Source organism: Lampris incognitus, chromosome 11, assembly GCF_029633865.1.
Source record: "Lampris incognitus isolate fLamInc1 chromosome 11, fLamInc1.hap2, whole genome shotgun sequence".
In the NCBI taxonomy this organism is placed as follows: Eukaryota; Metazoa; Chordata; class Actinopteri; order Lampriformes; family Lampridae; genus Lampris; species Lampris incognitus.
Window position 1 is genome coordinate 14279828 of NC_079221.1, and position 19945 is coordinate 14299772.

A 19945-nucleotide genomic window follows, 5' to 3' on the forward strand; every position below is an offset into this window, starting at 1 on the left:
TTTGGAATAATTCCCTACAATAAAATCAAAATTAGAAGTTTATTTCTCTGCGGGTTTATTAACCCTGATTCGTATTTAATATCCAATAAAACAGTCCCGTGAATTTATGACAACTTTGTTAGGAATTAATTTGAAGCCTTGAGGCGGAGATTTTTTTATTTTTTCTGAGGAACTATTCGAAATAAAAAATAAAACAGCAAATAAAAAGAAATTAATTTGAATTTCTCCCCAACAACAAAAAGCCCAATTTTCGTGTTTGGAATTGTAAGAATTGGTGAAATTAATTGAGTACAAAATGCAGAAATACACATTTCTGAAACAGGCCTATACGAAAAATACAATTATTTTCCAAATAATTTAACCTGTTGGTGGTACCAAAATACTTATTTTTTCTGCCTTTATTTGCCCAGAATAATGCTACAGGCCAATTACGTTAATGCCACAGTATAAATGTAATATTATATATGTATTTATATATTTGGCCAACGTGAAAATTAATTTAAATGTTATTAAAACCTGCTGGTTTGTTTTAACACATATTCCTCATCCTTTTTTTTTTAAACCAAGTTTACGTGATGTGGAGTTCCCATGTCTTGGCCTGACTGGTTAACTGGTTGACTGGTGTGGCACGTGCGGACCGACCATTACTAACGTCATTTGAGAAGACCACAGACTGTCAGTCTTGTCAGTGTGTCAGTGTAGAGGAGGAGGACCAGCCCAAAGTAGAGGGACTGCAGGAGTACAGCCAAACTATTAGGCCACCGAATAGCCCATGTCCTAGAGGAGGAGGAAGGGAAGACTTGACTTTTCTTTTCTTTTCTTTTCTTTTCTTTTCTTTTCTTTTCTTTTCTTTTCTTTTCTTTTTTTTCTTTTCTTTTCTTTCCACTGTTAGCGACTCCATCAAACCAACGCACACCTCCGTAACACCTGACTCTGTGACACAGACACACACACACGGACACATATCGAGACGTGGAGGTCTGCTCTGCTCTGCACAGCGGCCATCCTTGAGCACGTCTCTCTTGTCATGTCAGCTGTCATAATGGCTCAGCGTCAGCAGGAAGTGACGTGTCAGCGTGACTGGAACGCTCTCTCCTCTTTGGACCGCGAGCTCCGGCGCCGCCACGCCGCCACCGAGGCGCCTTAACGGGACACAGCGGAGGGAGGCCGCTCCGCTCCGCTGCCGGGGCCGCTGGGGCTTGTGGGAGTCCGCTGCAGAGAGGGCGCTGCCGGGGCGTGGACGGTAACCAGACTCCTCACGGCGGAGCAAAGCCGCTCCAACTCCTTCTTCCCACCCAGACTCCTTCTGGGTTTACTTTAGTCTGCTACTGACGGACCCTCGCGTCGGTCTGTGTCTGTAGAACTGTGGGAGATGGTAAACGTGCACGGTGGCGCGCACGCGCACACGCTACTTTATTTCTTATGAGAGAAGAAGAAGTTTATCTCTTTTTAGAATAGAAATAAACCTGCTTTTATTTGACTAGCAAAAGATAAACCTGAGAAGAGTGTTGATGTCTTGAGACCTGTTGAATACTTCTGGAGTACATGCGAGTATTTGTGTACTCAGCTAAAAGTATAACCTTCATTCAGTCCCAGTGATATACACATATACTTTTAATTAGTTTGAAGTACGCTTACTGCTATAGTATTCCCAATGAGTGACATGAGACTACACGAGCTCGTGCAGTCTTAGTTCCCCAGATGTGGTTTATATATTTTTAAAGTGTACTCAAAAAATACAGCTAATGTGCATCGGAACAGGGTGGGTTTGCACCACCCGTCCGTGATCTCGTGCATCTTAGTGGGCGCCCGGCCCCTACGGAGGATGTCCTCCATCCCCAACACGTCACGGTGACGCCGTGCACGGCTCCGGTGACTGACGGCACAGGGCGCGCGCAGCGTGCTCGTTAGCGGCTCTCTGTCGCTCAGCGCACGAGACAACCGGACCGACAGGAAGTTTATGACCGTCACATAAAAAACAAAAACCCACGAGGCATGTGAACGGAACAGGTGTGCAAGGTCCAGCCATCCACTGCTCGTCTACCCGGAAGAGTCAAAACTCAGAAGCTTTTGAGTGATTGAATCTTTTAACGCGCTTGCGTCATTTTCCAAGCCTGCTCTGTTTGACAGGTGGTTTGGCTTTACGCACACCTCAGCACCTCAGGGGGGAGGCCCGCCTCCTCCCGCACAGCGGCGCTAACCTGACCGGGGACTGCGCAGGACCCCCCGCAGCAGCAGCCAACCATGTAAAAGCGTCTTGTTCCTCTGATTCTTCTGCTCGTCCGTCTGACCCCCTCATTATTTGGCTTCTGTCTGGCGCTGACCCGCCATTGTTACCGGACACACCTTCACACGCCTCGTGCGCGCGCTCCGCGGAGTGGCTGTGGTCGACGCGTAACGACTGGTTCTGATTTCTGAAGCAGAAGAAGAAAACACAAAACTACCGTGATAACAATCATTCTGAGCATCGCTGCTAATCTTCTATCTCCATCCCCACCCCATCTCTCTCTCTCTCCCTCTCTCTCTCTCTCTCTCTCTCTCTCGCGCTCCCTCCTTGTCAGTGGGTGGAACAGGTGGAGGCCGTGCGCGCCCGGCCCGTCCAACTGCGCCTTCGCCCGAGCGCACCTCGTTACTGCTGCGGCTGCGCAAACGGCAGCACGGTCCGCCACCAGGACGACGGTTCACTTCCGCCTGCAAACCACAAAAAAAAAGAACCAAAACTTTTATGTCTTACTTTATTTCCGCTTGAGATGCACTCTTTTCAGTGGTGTGTGCTGTCTTTGTGGTCCGTACCTGCCCGGGCTCCTGTCCCGTCCTGTCCCGTCTTGTCCCGTCTTGTCCCGGCGGCGTCTTTTGGTGACCGGAGCTGCAGCTGCACTCGCAGTATTAACCCCCGTTTAGTGTCGGAATAATGATGATGATGATGATGATGATGATGATGATGATGAAATGTCTGTCGTGTCTCAGCGCTCGCGAGCCCCGTGTTTAAAACGGGTCTGCCCTCGCCTCGCTTGTCATCCTCCAGACCTTCACTATGACTCCGGCTAATCCAATTAAAGAGGAGAAGGCCGAAGTCCTGCACAGAACACCTACTTTATTCTGGCTGCGTGAAGGGGCTGAAAAGCCCACTTGAGTCTGTGTGAAAGAGAGTCAAGAGCCCTCCTTAATCCCGGGAAGGAGACGGAGAGAGAAAGGGGAAGAAGTCCCTCTCGAGATAGATTTGTTTTCTGCCGTCTACTCCGTTTTTATCCTGAACAAGTCAATTGCTGGAAAGCCACGTGACCCTTTGCTATTACCTATTTATTGATTTAAAAGCTGAATCCATCAAATTGTTTTGTTTTTCATTAGTATTATTGTTTTTGTTATAATAATTATAATAATAACAATTATTATTATTATTATTGTTATTATTATTATTATTGTTGTTGTTGTTGTTGTTGTTGTTGTTATATAATAATAATAATAATAATAATTGTTATTATTATTATTATTATCAGCACTTACATAAACATAAAACCAAAGTGGTTATGTCAGAAGTATTTATTAGGACAGAACACAACGACAGTCTAACTTTATATTTAAATAAATATTAATTTACAGTTCTTAGTAAATTATAGTTTTTTTCTATGTGCAGATTAACCTTCATTTACATATTCGTTCGTTCGTTTCGTTTTAGCGGGTCGTGCATTTTAACGTGCAATAAAACCCCCCAGTCCCGTTCCTTTCCACCGGGACCAGGTCCGGGACTTGTCTCGCAAAGACGGTTTATCGTTCTGATGGGAAATCTGAGCGACCCGACGCTGCAGACAACCAGATCAAGATGAAGGAAAGGAACTTGCCTCTTCTCGTGCGTCCTCAGAAGACCGCAAGTCCGCAAGACTGCAAGTCTTAAATGCAGCACGAGCGCCGGCTGCAGCGAGCCCAGCCTCCGCAACACCTCTAGGTGTTGTCCAATGACAGGTAATTGACATTAATCTGCTCTCTCTGAGACTCAGGGGGGGGACTGAAGTAAATGGGGATGCGGTTAATGAATCCCCACTTGCCCTTTGAAACTCGGGCACAGTATGCAGCGGACAAGTTTGGACCAACTTCGCTCGTTTGCATCCCTCCTACACGTCACCAGAAAGGCGTCGAAAGACCTTCAGGTTTTAATGTCACGGGAACCGGGAAAAAGGTGTGATGGAGGGAAGTAGGCGATTTTTTTTTCTTTTTTAATTTTTAACCGCAAAAAAAAGAGAGGAAATAACGGATCCATTTTTTTGGATGACGACGTTTCATCGTTGTACTTGTTGAAGTGATGGGTCAGGTTTTATTTTGGCTCCGGATGGGGATTTTATTCAAAGTGTCTCTCTGACGTCTCGTCTGAGAGCTGCTGTGAAACTGACAGCTGCTTCCTCCGCCGCGGCCACGGCGAGTGTGCTTCTCCTGCCACCTTCTACCAATATATTCAGACTCACAACTGTTATTATCCTTATTATCATTCAGATTAGCGCTCCTCCCCATAGGAGCTGTGACAGGCCAGGTGGGAGCGGGAGACTCCGAGTCGAGGAGTCGCACCTCCTCTCTCCTCTGAGCCCAGTTTAGTGCTCCATGGAGCCGGCGTAATGAGGGAGCCTGTGGGGGCCTCCTGGATGGAGAGGAGTCCTAACCTCGCCACCGCCGGGGCTCCCCCAGACTCCTTCACCCACAGTTCACCTGCTCCGCAAACAAAGTTTTGACAACGGTAACGATGCATGGGGGGGGGGTGCGCGCGTGCGTGTGTGTATGTGTGTATGTGTGTGAGTGAGTGAGAAAGCGCGCGAGAGCGAGAGAGAGAGAGCGAGAGAGAGAGAGAGAGAGAGAGATTTGAACGAGTGCTCTCTACAGTCGCAGGTGCGAATCCTGGAACCATTCATTATGGGCCATGTGTGTGTGTGTGTGTGTGTGTGTGTGTGTGTGTGTGTGTGTGTGTGTGTGTGTGTGTGTGTGTGTGCGTGCGTGTGTGTTTGTGTGTGTGTGTGTGTGTGCGTGTGTGCGTGTGTGTGTATGAGAACACTGTTCATTGGGAATTCAGGGAATGTCTTATCTCTCCACAGGGGTCGAGCCTTGTGTTCCTCATCAGGACCGACTCACGTGCCTTCTGAGTTCAGGCAGGTACCACATTGTCAAGCATCATGCATTACCCAGTGTTTATATATATATATATATATATATATATATATATATATATATATATATATATATATATATATATATATATCTGCTAACCTCCCCAGCCACCACTTTGGCTGAGCCACGAACAAAAGGAGGCCTAAAACGAACTTGAAACCTAGTAGATTAACGCAGCAGCATCGTACTCTTGGCGTGACACACCGGTGATCGTCATTAGTGGGCCTGTGAAGGCAGAAAACCTGGTTAGATACGAAAACAGTGTAGCTAGGAAGGTACCGTCTCGTTTCAGACATGCAAATCATGCGATCATTACGTTTCCTTTTCATCGATCATCAGTCATGTTGGGAAAACATTGCTCTCGCCTCATGTCACCAAGACAGATTGGCTCCGATAATCTGTGAGTTATTCTGTCATTTAGCACGGCGAGTGTCAGGCAAGGGCCAAAAGGTGTCCGTCCCCAATGGAGCTGGCCTAATTATACAATTAGTCTTGTGATTGGGACAGTCCAGTCCTAAACGTCCTATGGGACGACCAGATACATTATGGCTGTCATTAGGATCTACACAACAAGTGAAGGGGTTTGTCATGTAGTGAGCTCGCTCCGAGCCGCGTCCGTCCTCTGACAGGATGGAGAGGGTTCAGGATGTTAAATAACGTCTATGAAGTGGTTAGGGCCCAGATATCCCCCCCAAAATACACCAACAGGGTGAGATGATGGGACAAAGTGGTCGTGGTGGTGGTGGTGGTGGTGGTGGTGGTTGGGGGGGGGGTATAAGTACTGTTCAGTGGTCAGCGTTAATAACACGAGTCTGCTCATTCATCTCCTGAGCCTCCTCCGTGGCCCTCGTGGACCCAGACCACGACTCTTTGAAGCCGTCGGTCGGTTGGAGACCCCATATCTCATCTCATTGCCTATCCAGCCATATTTACCTCTCCGGCTTATCCCTGGTCAGTCGGAAACATCCAAGACACCGCATTCTCCTCCTGCCCGTCCCCACGGCCGTATCTGTGATTGCCAATCGCGGCGCTGTCGGGGCAGAGATCAGCCGTGACGTGTCCCGTCCACGTGGACTCCTCCGCGGAGGAAGCAGCGCCTGCACGGCCGGATGTTCTGCCGTCTTGTGACGCTGGATTAGAGCGAGAGTGAAGGCGTTTGGCGACGAAAAACACTGACCTCTCTTCGCTCTTTCAGGCCTTAAGGGAACGTTTCCGGGGTTCGGGCTGTTCTCTTTGTCCCCTCACCTGACCATCTCTCCCTCTGCTTTTCCACCTATTCTTTCCAGAGATGACCCCCCGCCCCCTCCCTCTCCCTCTCCCTTCCCTCTCTCCTGCTCTCTCTCTCCAGCTGTGCAGAATGATTTCCCCGGCCCTCTGCATGCTGACCTTTTCTGCCATGAGACAGATGCATTCACGGCCGGGCCTTTGATGCCGCGGTCCTGATAGTCCCAGACAAATCTGGCCCGAGATGCCGGTCTTTGCCCACAATGGAAAGGAGTGATGGTGAAGGGGGTGAAGGGGGGGGGCGGGTAGTGAGATAAAAGTGACAGACTGGGAGTGAGTTGTTGAAACAATTTAGATCCGCCTTGAGGTTTTCCTTTACATGAAGCTGGTCCCAAGAGGGGCACCTAAAAGGTTAAGTGAGCAATTTGATGTTATTGTATTATTATTATTATTATTATTATTATTATCTGTTATCTTTTATCTTATCTTACCTTAGCCAATTCATTCATTCATTCATTCATTCATTCATTCATTCATTCATTCATTCGTTCATCCATCCATCCATCCATCCATCCATTCATTCATTCATTCATTCATTCATTCATCCACCCATCCATTCATCCATCCATTCATTCATCCATCCATCCATCCATTCATCCATTCATCCATTCATTCATTCATTCGTACGTTCGTTCGTTCGTTCGTTCGTTCATCCATCCATCCATCCATCCATCCATCCATCCATCCATCCATCCATCCATCCATCCATTAATCAATCAATTCATTCATTCATCCATTAATTAATTAATTCGTTCGTTCATTCGTTCATCCATTCATGCTGTCCACCCTCATCGTAGAAACCGTGCTGGTCTCTCCGTCACAGCGTGCACACCACAGAGAAGTAAGACGTGTTTCAGAGACCTTCTGTGGTTTCAGGGTTTGCATCATTACTGTGGACCGGGACTGCCGGATCTGTGGACCGGGACTGCCGGATCTGCGGAGCAGGCTTCAGGTGTGGTGCCAGAGCCGAAGTCCCTCTTCCCTTGGCTCCATAACATCCTCTGTGGGCACCAATCGGGATTTTCCACCTTAAAAGTCCATCTGGATCCCATTGGTCCTGTATATAGTTCAACATTTCCCCCCCATCTGGTCAGCCTGGTGGTGTTGTACCTCGGAGCCTGCGTCCTGCATTTACGGGCTTTTTGGTGAGCCTTGTCATTCTGCGGGGCAGTGCACTCATGCCTGTCCGCACTGAGCTGATACCTTCTGGTCGGTGGGCTGGTGGAGGGCCAGGTAGCGAGGCCCGGCTCTCGCGGATGTCCGTGGACGACCTTGCTCTCCTCACCTACTGCCTTGGAGTGGCTCCCAGTCCTGGGATGGGGCTTTGGACCGGCACCAAGTCCCTACCCCCACAGATGTTACCGAGCCGCCAGATACTGTGTCAGTTTGCTGAGAGAGAGAGGGAGAGAGAGTGATGGATCTCACTCTTCTGTGCAAAGTAGTGGATGGATTTAAAGTCCCACTGCGTCATAAATATGCAAAATAAAAACAAAATAAAACAACAAGCTGATTTTTTATTCCACTCATTGCTCTCTCGTGCTGGTAACGTGTAGAACATCTTGAAATGTGGAAACCTGGTATGTCACTTTACACAGGTTATAACGACATTGTTTCACGTGACCATTTATGTGGCTGAAAGCCAGACTGCAAGATGGCGCGTGAACTTTCTTTCGATACAGAACTATTTTATATGAATATTAAATATCTCTTCTCTTGTCTTCTTATGGGCTGCTTGTTGTAGTGTGGACTGGATGTCCTGTTGACCCATCTGCTGTCTCTCATCCCAGTGACGACCCATTTATGAATTTAATATTTTACCAACCCACATAACTCAGTTATGTCACGTGATAAACCGGTAAATGAGTAAATTATGTGTTTTAAGTGATGTTCATTTAAAGCTTTAAGGCTTAAAACGTGTTTTCTTTTTCTTTTTTTTGCTCTGCATCTAAACTTCGCAGAGGAGGACCAGTCCTCCTGGCGCGTGCAAACCTGAAGGGGAAGCTGGTGAAGCCGCCGTAGGTAAACCAGGTGGAGGGTCTGTAATGACAGCGTGCCGGAGCAGAGACCCCCACTCACTCACCTCACCCCCCCCCCCGTGCTCATTATAGTGGCTCTACGTGGATCAAGAACACTTCTCTTTTTCTTTTTCTTTTTTTTCGGTAGATAATTATAAATAAATTATGATGTGCTTACTAGGTAATTGGTTTAATGAAGTTCCTCTGAGATGACTGGCACCGGGTCCGGGTCACTCCTCTGACCCCCCGGCGGGGCCGAACTGCGGCGCTGCTTCAGCAGAGACGTCGGGGCCAATGGGGGAGCAGAGGAGCGACTTGTCCTCCTGCACACTCCACCGTGTCTCTAATGGAAAGGGACAACCTCTCTCTCTCTTATCTACTAGCGTGGCGCAGGAATTAAGGGGCTACAGAAGAGTTCATCCTTTGTAAAAAAGAAAAAGAAAAAGAAAAAGAAAAGAAAAGAAAAAGAGACCAGAGAGGTTTTGGTTCGTGCGTAACTGGATCTTGTCCGCGCGTCCTGCGCTGCGCCGAGCGGAGCTGAGGCGCGCGGGTCCGCCGGCCGACTGCGTCAGGTCCTGATCCGAGACGGTAGACTGAGAGCCTGTCTGACGGCTGCTTATTGTGCAACTGGATTATGTTTCCTGCCCCCCCCCCTACGAAGGGTGCAGGGGAAACGCGGATGAAGTTGTGCCCAAATCGAGTTTCCCCCCAAAGCGCAGAGGAGAAACGCATAGATGGTGTGGGAGCACGTGCCAGACAGTAAAACGAGAGAAAGCCATGAGTCCTCTCCCTCTCTCTCTCCTCTCTCTCTCTCTCTCTCTCTCTCTCTCTCTCTCTCTCTCTCTCTCTCTCTCTCTCTCTCTCTCTCTCTCTCTCTCTCTCTCTCTCTCTCTCTCTCTCTCTCCAGACTCGTTGTTTGTTGGAGGAAGGTGTAACGTTTTGCAGGCCGAGATAAAGGGAAACTTCCATTTTGAATGTCGCCATAAAGGCTTTTTACTGCATCCAGTCAGGCCAATAAAACAGGAATGAAACGCTGCCCGGACTCTAATCCCGCTTCAAGGTCTGGACCGGTCCGGTCCCGCTGGAGGTCGGCGTGAAAACGTTTACCGGAGCCTGTTAAAGAATCCGAACGACAGGAGCGAGTGAACAGTTTGGGGGGCTGGCGGCAGGATGCAGCGGTGAAGAGCTCCTCAGCTCCTCAGCTGTTCGCCGGGCCTGCACGGGGCCTCCTGCGCCACCCTTTTACTGACTGGCTATGGGCAACATGTATTTTACAAGGCCTTCTGTTAACAAAGCCACAGTCCAACTCAGGAACAAAACAAATATACAAGCTGTCTGACTTTTCACATATCGAGCACACTGTTCCGAGTCGTCTCATTTCCAACGTGCCCCCCCCCCTTTAAAGCCTTCCCCGGTCTTCCTGTATGGCCCACCATACTCTTTGTGGAAGGATGAGGGATGGAAAACGGGCGAGCTTGTCACAAGGTGCTGCTGTTCTGCCGCTTTGCGCGTTGGGAGGCTGCAGCCGAGCAGCCTGCCAGCTGCGGGGAGCAGCGAGCTAGTCTAGGAGCATTTGGATCTCACAAGGACCTGATGCCATGTGGTTTTGACGCATATAGGTGCGTTTTGCATCAAATAACATCATCCAAATCCCCCCCCCCTCCTCCTCCTCCCCTCCTCGCCTCCCCTCCCTCTCTAACTTCTGAGAGCAAACTTATCACCTCACGAGCCTTTTCTCTCGCCCACTGTATGGACGGGGGATGGATCATGCTTGTAAAGTCTGACAAGACGGGCATTTGTTCCGGCCTCTCCGGTCGTCGGAGAGACGATCATTCAGCCCCTGAAAGGCGGAACCGGAGAGAGCGCCCGCGCGTCCCTTTTTTCTCCTCCGCGACGCGCCGCTTTTGTCCTCCGCCGAGTGGCGTCTGCATGTCTGACTCCGCCGGTTACTGATTTGCAGCCAGTGTGTGGAGGTGGCCCGTGTAAGTGATTTCCACGGGCTTCCCGCTAAAGGAGAACAAATCGCTGACAAAGGAGCGCCTTTCCCCCCATTCAGCGGCGTCGTTAGGACAACCCAAAAGTATTTCTCAGATAATAAGTTCTACTTCAAAGCCTCCTCCTCTCCCCCCCCACCACTGGAGGGGGGGCTGCTTCTTCTGGGCTTTTATGAAGTCCCCCCCCCTTTTTTCGTGCAGAGGAGGCTCTCTCTTTGGTTATTTTTTTCACGGTGTTTATTTTGCAACATTCATCAAGCTCTTGTTTCCTATACGGGAGCATTAGATGTGTAGGCCGTGCAGCCCCGGCTGGAGGGAGGTGCTCTTCTGCAGGAGCGTCCCCCCCCTTTCAGCGCGTGGAGAAATAGCTGCTTGTTTTTTTTTGTTTGTTTGTTTTTGTTTTTGGTATGTTGGCGGGCAGGGGGGGGGGTTGGATGCAGCAATAAAAGTGAGACGGGCCCAGAGAGCCCCTGATGCAGGTGCTTCAAGTTGCTGCCCCCCCCCCCAAAAGGCTCCATACCTTTATGTTTGAGATGTGCCCCCCCCCCAAAAAGACTCGAACCAGCCCCTGTGTTTTAATGCCCCACACAAGACGAGGGCACCCAATCACAAACCATCTATATTGAACCTTGCATCTGTTCACTAAGGAGTGAGAATGTGCGTATTTCACCCTCATCATCATCGTTGTTATGATTGGTGTCGTGCCCAGCGCGTGCGGTGAGCGCGCCGCCCCCCCCCCCTCACCTGTCTTTGGCGTCCGTTGACGCGCTGCAGCGGAGACGTGCGGGAGCCGGACGCGCATCGTTTGCTGTGATGCGCGGCTCGTTTGGAGGCTGTTAGCGGCTTTGCAGCCGGACGCCTTCACGTCGTGAGCGTCCCCCCCCCCACCTCCACCCCCACCCGACGGCACCACCAACGCTGCCAAGCGGCCGAGGCTGCAGCCTGACTCCTGCACGCTGCAACAGGGGGACACCCTGAGAGCGAGATGGCGCGTTTTAATGGAGGAAATAAGAGGGGGAGAGGGAGGGGGCTTGTTTTATACACTCTATACTACAAGGGCTTGGTTATTGTCAGGTAGCGTTTTTATCGTTTATTTTCCCCCCATGAATGATTCATGCCTCGGCTGCTCCGCCTGAGACGCAGCCCCGTCCGGGGGCTCTAAGCCCCCCCCCCATATTAGACCTATTAGATTGGTTTCTAGCAGCCTCCCTTTGGCCCATTTGTGGAACAACGGTGAATAGTTTTATAGAAATGTCAGGATGTGGATTTGAGTAGGGCGCTTCTTTTACTTGCTATCACTTCCATTTGCCCCCTAGAATTGCACGGCCGCTGGTTTGTTGGCTTTTCTTCACTTTTCCCAGTAGCTTGCCTGACAGGTAAATAAATAAATAGATAAATTAAAAAAAAAAAAGACAGCGAGAGGAGAGAATAAAACTGGTAAAACGTCGCCGGAAGAAACACGTCGCCCTCTTAGGGTGTCAAGACGTCCAATCAGAAGGGTTAACGGCTTTCCTTCCTGAAAACGGAAGTTGTCTGACGGAAGGACACTCGTCAGCGTGTTTACTTTATAAGTCCTGGTGTGTTTTATTAAGTTTGAACATGATCTCATGTTGCAAAGTTTGATCGTGAACATCGACGGTCTGCACAAGCACAGCAGCATGCAGCTGACAGAGAAAGACAGCTCACTACACACAGGGACATGCGGGGGAGGAGGAGGAGAGACAGCCGCGGTCACGTGACACAGACACGGGCGCGGTCACGTGACACAGACACGGAGCACGGTCACATGACACAGACGGGGGCACGGTCACATGACACACACACACACACGCACACACACACACACAGCCTATTCAAGTACAAAAAGAGTTTCGTCTCGTCTCTTTACAGAACCACAGTAAAAAGCGTCGGTACTACTTGTCCACCAAAAACTGACATTATTATTCTTTGGCGTGTCTGTAATTCCAGTACAACACTGATACCAGCAAATAAATTACAATATACAAAAACAAAAAACATGTCGGTCAATTTTTAAAAACTACAACATTCACGAGCATCCGTACATTACATATCTACAGCTCCTTCAGGGGCCAAGCCTGTCAGTGTACACATTTAGGGTCTCCGGGGACTTATTCGTACTCTTTAACGAGCATAACACTGGTGTATTTTTTTTTTTGCATAAAATATAGTCTTAAATAGTTATTAAATATTACAAAATACCATCCAAACAAATGTATGGTATAAATCTCCAAAAAAAAAAGAAAAAGAAAAAGAGTCATATCAAGAGCCTTAAGACACTCCAAAAAAGTTTTGTTGGGTTTTTTTTTCCTCCACGTGTTTTGTTTTCCTTCGCACCGCGTCGACGCAGCAGTCCCAGTCACGTGGGCTCTAATAACGCCTCATCCGGGGAAAGATCTGCCATTAATTATTGATCACCGCTCCTATTCTAACAAGTAGCACTGCTTCTCTCTCCCCCCCCCCCTCCCTCCTGGCTATGTCTGCAGTTGGACAGGGGGGTTGATGGTGTAGTGGGACATCATATTGGCAAACCCAGTCCTTCAAGTCAGAGCCCTGAATATTGCTTCTTTTCTTTTTTTCTCTTCTTTTTTCTTTTCTTTTTAATGCTCAAGCTTCACATTGAAATGGTCAAAGTCAGGTATAACGGTTCCCATTAAAACATTGGTCCTCTGCAATAATAAGGCGTTTCTGCATTAAGGAATAGAAGTCTCGGGTTGAGCCTGGGAAGGTAGGCTACCTCTCTATGTCAGTGTAATCTGCGGTGTTGGACATGGTGGGGGGGGGGGGGTCTCGGACAGGGGGGCGCATGTCGGATGCTGGCTGCTGCTCCTCTGCGGTATGACAGCCTGCATCCACGACAGCAAACACGTTATTACACGGTTAACATAACCTCGTAGTGGCCTATTACACAGTTATACACCATCGCTATTGGAATCACTGCCGCGCACGCGTGCCAATGTGGACGGGCCGGAACATGTTGGACGGAACCTGCCTTCTCCGCGGAAGCAAAGCGCCGCATCAGAGCATCGTCCTCGGGTCTGAAGTTCTGAAAGAGTCCTCGTCGTCCGAGTCTGACGTCGGCACGTCGCTGGAGGGGGTGTGGAGGTGGTTGGGACCCCCGCTGCCCTGACACACATACCACTCGTTCAGGTTGGTCACCTGAGGCGACAGGTTGGCGGACCGGTTCCGGTGCGCCTCCGGGTTGGGCGACAGCGAGTCTCCGAGCGGCGTGGTGGAGGAGATGTAGGCGGCGTTGGCGGAGGGGGGCGGCGGGGACTTGCAGTGGACCTTCATGTGCTTGCGCAGGGAGCTGGGGTGCGTGTAGGACTTGTCACAGCCGCGGACTTTGCAGTAGTAAGGCTTGTCGCTGGTGTGCACGTGAGAGTGCTTCTTCCGGTCGCTGCTGTTGGCGAATTTCCGGTCGCAGCCGTCAAACTCGCACTTGAACGGTTTCTCTCCTTGAAAAGAAAGCTTAATTAGTACAGTTTATTCCCCGTATAACACAGCAATCAACTCTGATCATTTCCCGGTTGGTACTGGGCCTTCAGACTGCACGTAGGGCCCAGCCGTTAACGTCACGTCGGCTCCTCGCAAATGATCTAACCCTCTTAATGAGCCCGAGCGTCCACGCTGAACACCTCACGAACGCCAAATGCGCATAAATGGTCCGAGCAGCTGCCCCCCGTCTCGTCTACTGGGATCTACTCTGCAGCACGTCGTTAGAGACCATGTGTCCGAGAGACTAGCCGGCTCTACTGCAACCTGCTCCACGCGCAGCCTGTCTCCGCGAGAGCACGTGGGGGCATGCCACGGGGCCCCCTCTGGGCTTCCGTGTCCGGGAATCACAGTTGCGTTCGCGACCACAAGGAGCCGCGTGTGTGTTCTCGGCCCGGCTGAGGGTTCATAATCCCAACACCGTCACACACACACACACACACACACACACACACACACACGCATGCAAAACAGCGAAACGCACCATTTCAAAAAGACCAGCAGATCTCCTGAGTCCGGACTCGCGTAATTATATTCTGGAGCGGAGGGGGCGACCCGCTTTTGCAGAATAAATAAAGCAAGGGCAACAGCTAGCAGGCATGTAAACACGCAGCCTATTGAGCTGTTTTAATTTTAGTTGTTGATCAATCTATTTGATCCCATACTCATCACTCAACAAGGTGGGAGGACCTTATTTCTCTCCCCCCCCCCCACGTAAAGCAGCATTTAATGACGACTTCTGCCCTCTGCGGAGCGTTTCACCCGATCAGGGCTGCAAACCTCCGCGCACCGAAGGTTCGGCGCAGCGAGACGCGGCGAGCCCTCCCCCCCCCGCGCTGCCAAGAGGTGACCGAGCCGCACAGACGCCATTGTTACGGGCGAATGTCTCATGACAGCGGCTCCGAGCTGCAGGACCATGCCTTCAGCGGCAGGCTTGTCCCAAAACGTCCACTACTCTCCCGGAGGCTCCGTTTCGCAGTTTTCCCCAACTCGCAGCTTTGCAGAGTTGAACACGGCCCGTCGCTCCTCACGCCTCCCGCGGTACAAGTGATGCACGGGGACTTTCCATGGCGCTGAAACCGTTATTCGCCCGGGCTAATGGCGCAAGTCTACACCGCCAGGGATGGCGGAGCTGGTATTTTTTTTTTTTGAATGTGCGTAAGCACGTTTTGCAAATCAACCCCCCCCCCATAATCCCCCTCCTCACGCCTACCGGAGATGTCCGTGCAAAGACAAAGTTTAGGTTTGCAGAAAAGTAAAGAAAACGTGCACACGCTGCCTCGCCACCCTGCGCTGTAGTAAATGCGTCATCCCGCTTAATTTCATTATTTCTTCGTGCGAACGCTCATGCACGGTCATGCAGCCTTCTTTTTTTTTGGCTTTATGAACGTCAAAACTAAACTCCGTCATCGGACGCAGGCTACGTTTCAAATATAACACACGTCCGAGCGCCCCTTTTTCGTGCAGGTTGAGGACACCCGGGTTTTACTTTGCAACTAACCTGTGTGAGTCCTCTTGTGGATCTTGAGGTTCTCGGACCGGGCAAAGACTTTGCCACAGCCGGGGAAGGGACACGGGAAGGGCTTCTCTCCGGTGTGAACTCGGATGTGATTGATCAGTTTGTACTTCGCCTTGAAAGCCTTTCCCTCCCGCGGGCATTCCTCCCAGAAACAGACGTGGACGCTCTGCTCGGGTCCCCCGACGTGCTCCACCGTCACATGGTTGACCAGCTCGTGCATGGTGCTGTAGGTTTTGGAGCAGGGCTTCTTGGAAGTCTGCTCCTGGTCGATCCACTTGCAAATCAGCTCTTGCTTAATGGGCTGCCGCATGTATCTCAAGAACGCCCCCGCCGCTCCGTGAGGAGCAGACGCGATGTTCACGTTAAGGTTCATGGAGTTGTAGCTGTGGAGGGAAGAGGGTCCATAATGCTCCGGCCTGTGTCCGAAATGCTCCGGCCTGGCGTAGATGTCCCCCGGTAAACCCAGGCGCATCTGCCCGTTGAGGGCATGGTGGTGGGCGCCCGGGGACGCCTGCTCGTGGAGTCCAGTGAAAAGTGGATGGGCCCCACTTTCCGCGTGCCCATAAGCACCTGTTGGGGAGATGAACATGCCATGGTGATGAGGGGAGGAGGCGGAACTATGCTGGTCGCCAAGTGCATGCATAGCAGAGGCTGAGAGTTCTCTCCTGAGGATGAAGTCCCTGCTGCTTGTGTAGCCTGAGTGGGGGTGAGCCACGGGGAAACCAACTGTGGTCTGAGCAGACGTGAAGGATGCGGCGGTCTGGGCTTCGGGATGGCTCTGAATGTGCTGAGATGATGGGCTAAGTTTGAGAGCATTTGTCTGTGCCATGTGCTCTGGTCCAAATGGAGTGAGTGCCACTCCGGGGTCGTTGCCCAGCTCCCCAGGGTGGAGGTGGGCATGGTGGGAGAGAGGGTGATGCCCCCCTAGCCCCGGGAAGCCTGTCATATTCTGATGAGGAAGGGCTTGAGTCGCTGCCAAATCCGCTAATCTGATCGCCGGATTCCTCTTGCTTAAAGGGGGTTCCATAACTACACTCTCAAGTCCATCCACACTCACCGCTACCGCTTCAACCCCGCACCACGCTGGCTAGAAACATGAGCACAAACATAAATATATATGCATATGTATGTATATAGGGTGCGAGCTATAAGTTCTTTTGTCCTGCTTCTAACTCTGCTTGCTCCTTTCCCCACTCTGTCCTCAAGCGATTGGCAGAACATACAACAGTTGGAGGACACAGTAGGGAATACAGTTTAGAAATGGCACTGCGGGCATTGGACGGATTTCGGTGACTGGCAGTTAAGAGAACGAAGCGATTGGCTGTCGTTCAGCGCGGGGGCTCAGCAGGGTTCCGCCCCCTCACTCCGCTCTGAGCCGTTGACTGGCTGCACTAAGTTGGACTCGCAAAGTTGCCCCGAACCTGTTTTTTTTTTTACCGCCGCTGACATGGAAATAAAGCGGAAGGTCCACGCAGGCGGGCCACGCCGAGGAGCAGCGCCGTGTGCAGCAGATCCGCACCACTTTATTCAGCCGCGCGTTTATTTTCACCCCCTTTCTTGCTCTGATCTGCCGCGACAGAGCCAAAGTCGCCGTGGCCGCGCAGAAGTCCAAAAAAAAAGCAAACTCTAAAATAAAAATAAAAAATGGACCCGCTAGTTTTTTCGAACACGTCGCCCTCTCAAGTTTCCGCGAAGTTTCTGCGGGTTTATTTTTTTTTGCCGCTGCAGCAGAACAACGTTGAAACGTCCCAACGCGTCTTTCCCTTTTTCTATCTTCGCAATAAATAAAGTTTCCCCCCGCGGGCCGTGCCCCGCCATTTCCCCGACGCGCGAGCATTATCACGCGCCAGCCCCGCTTTATTCTCCCCAATATTCAGCCCTCCATCCTCCACCGAGCCGGGTTTCAGGTCGACCTTCCGTTTAATTGCTGTTCATTTTTGTTTTGTTTTTTTTATGTTTTAACTTATGAGCCACATCAAAAATACTGATTTATCACAATTAACTTTTTAAAAAAATAAATAAATTGCACTCTTACATTTTTACGTCCCATCGCTCCTAAATAGGGTTAAATCGTAGGAGTCGTCCTTGTAGTTAGATTAATAAAATAATAAAATGGCCCTGCTGAATAAATGAATAAAATACGTCTGTCCAAATTAATCTGATAATATTTATAAGATATAAATACATCAGCTGTTTATGCACCATCCACCGTCACAACTTTAAAACAAAGCCTGAAGAAATAGGTTGGTTTTTTATGGTCGAATCAGGTCCTCCTGTCAATCAGTCTGCCACTGATTTAACACCGCTGCATCCAAACGCACATTTAACATACAAATTTATATATATATATATATATACATACATACACACACAAACACACACATTATATATATATATATATATATATACACACACACACACACATACACACACACACATACAAACATTATATATATATATACATGATGGCAGGTCTAAATATTTGTAGGGAAGATTAACGGTAACTTTTACCTACTTAGTAAAAATTAAAACTCGTTTTTTTTGTCGTGAAATTTGTAATTGAAAGTTCTGACATGTCGACCTCAGCTCAAATTAAACACCAGGTGTAATATGTAACATGTAACGTGTGATATGTAATGTGTAATGTATAACATGTAACGTGTGATATGTAATGCGGAATGTGTAACATGTAACGTGATATGTAATGTGTATAACAGGTAACATGTGATATGTAATGTGTCCCCGGAGGGGCTGACTGACCTGCGCTGCATTAGAGACGTATAGAGGAGGGGTGTGACGTCAGTCTGCTCCGTCACCTTTCCGTCCTGTCTCATATAGTCTGTGCTGTCTGTGCTGTCTGTACTGCAGCTCAGACACATCAGCTGTTCGTCGAGAGTGTGGCGGCTTGCTTCGGGCTGTCCTGTCTGGGGGCTGAACACCGGCTCTCCCGGTGTCTGATGGGAGCTCTCCCCCTCCACGTCCTTCCCCCGGACCTGCTGGAGCCCCGTGTCCCGTACAGCAGCAAAGAGCCTCGAATAAAAACAAAGACGGAAACTTGTGGGTTCAAAGCAGTGGGGAAATTTTTTTTTAACGTGTCCCATTTTTTAGTCTTTTAATTTATTTCTCTTAGTTTTTATTTTTTTATATACCGTCAACCTGCATCACCGATACGCATCTGCATTTTGTTTTAGTTTAATTTTAATTTTAATTTGTGTCATATCCCAACCTTCACGTGTGTTCTTGTCTCGGGCGGAGGCAAGCTGCAGACGACCCACCGTGCACACGAGTCGCTGGTCCGAGAGGCGGGAGCGACAGACCCCAGGTCAGTTCCTGTGTCTGTGACTCGGTGCCTTCAAACTTCCCAAAAGCTGTCAGAGCCTCTCGAGGAGGAAGGGGGACGGTCTTCCAGCAGGCTTCCCTCTCCGTCTTAAAACAAAGACGCTTTGTCATAAAAAGGCTTATTTTACCAAAAGAGTCCAGAGGGCAACATATGTGGTCTTAAGGGGTCAGAGGTCAAACATCCATGAAACCCAAGGTCACGGAAAGCCTCACAAGTAACCTTCCAAAGCGTCAACATGTTGATGTTGTCAAAGAACAGAGAAGTGAAACGAGCTCCGTGCCCCCCCTCTCCCCCCCCCACCGCCTCCGGCCTGCTCCATCTTCCTCCAGCCGTCAGCTTCTGCAGCTGCATCTTACACCCCATCACATCCACTGGGATGTGTTGATGAAGGCCAGCACCTCCCATCACGTATCCCCTTATCCCCTTATGCCGCTCATGGAAACCTGGAAACCGCTCCACGCACACCTTCAGCACAAGGACAGACCCACAACCCTGGACCTCTCTCTGGCCGATGATGGACTTTTCTTTCTTTTTATTTTTCAGTTTTCTCTCTCTCTCTCTCTCTCTCTCTCTCTCTCTCTCTCTCTCTCTCTCTCTCTCTCTCTCTCTCTCTCTCTCTCTCTCTCTCTCTCTCTCTCTCTCTGGGGAGGGTTTGGCGGTTTTTCTTGACAAATAAAGAACTTCTTCTGGAGGTCGGCAGACGTGACTTTGAACTTGGATCAGCTCCTTGTTTCCTGCAGCGCGGCTTGAAATGGACTTGGAAGAACAGCACAAAACTCTCACAAAACCACAACGCAACCAAAAAACACAACACACACACACACACACACACACACACACACACACACAACAACATAACTTACCCAGCACACAACCACAACACAACAAAAAACCACACACCACACACAATACTCACAATGCAAAATAATACAGCAGAGCACACACAACACACAACATAACACAACACGATACAGCACAAAACAACTCACACAACACACCACCACACAACACACAACATACACAACACAACACAGTACAGAGAAAGTCACACAACACACACAACACACAACATATACAACACAACACAACACACACAATACTTAGAGACACCACAACACAGCACACAATACTC

The 19945-nt window shown here is 49.7% G+C and overlaps 1 protein-coding gene across 1 annotated transcript; it reads right to left on the reverse strand.

Annotated features, from left to right (window-relative positions):
• Window positions 1–13477: 13477 nt before the first annotated feature.
• Window positions 13478–16524, reverse strand: zic5 (zic family member 5 (odd-paired homolog, Drosophila)). The gene is made up of 2 exons (XM_056289744.1): window positions 15456–16524; window positions 13478–13917 (listed from the first exon to the last, which is right to left on the reverse strand). Exons 1-2 carry the CDS (start codon window positions 16498–16500, stop codon window positions 13478–13480), a joined length of 1485 nt encoding a protein of 494 aa, XP_056145719.1. The 5' UTR covers window positions 16501–16524.
• Between the last annotated feature and the right edge of the window lie 3421 nt (window positions 16525–19945).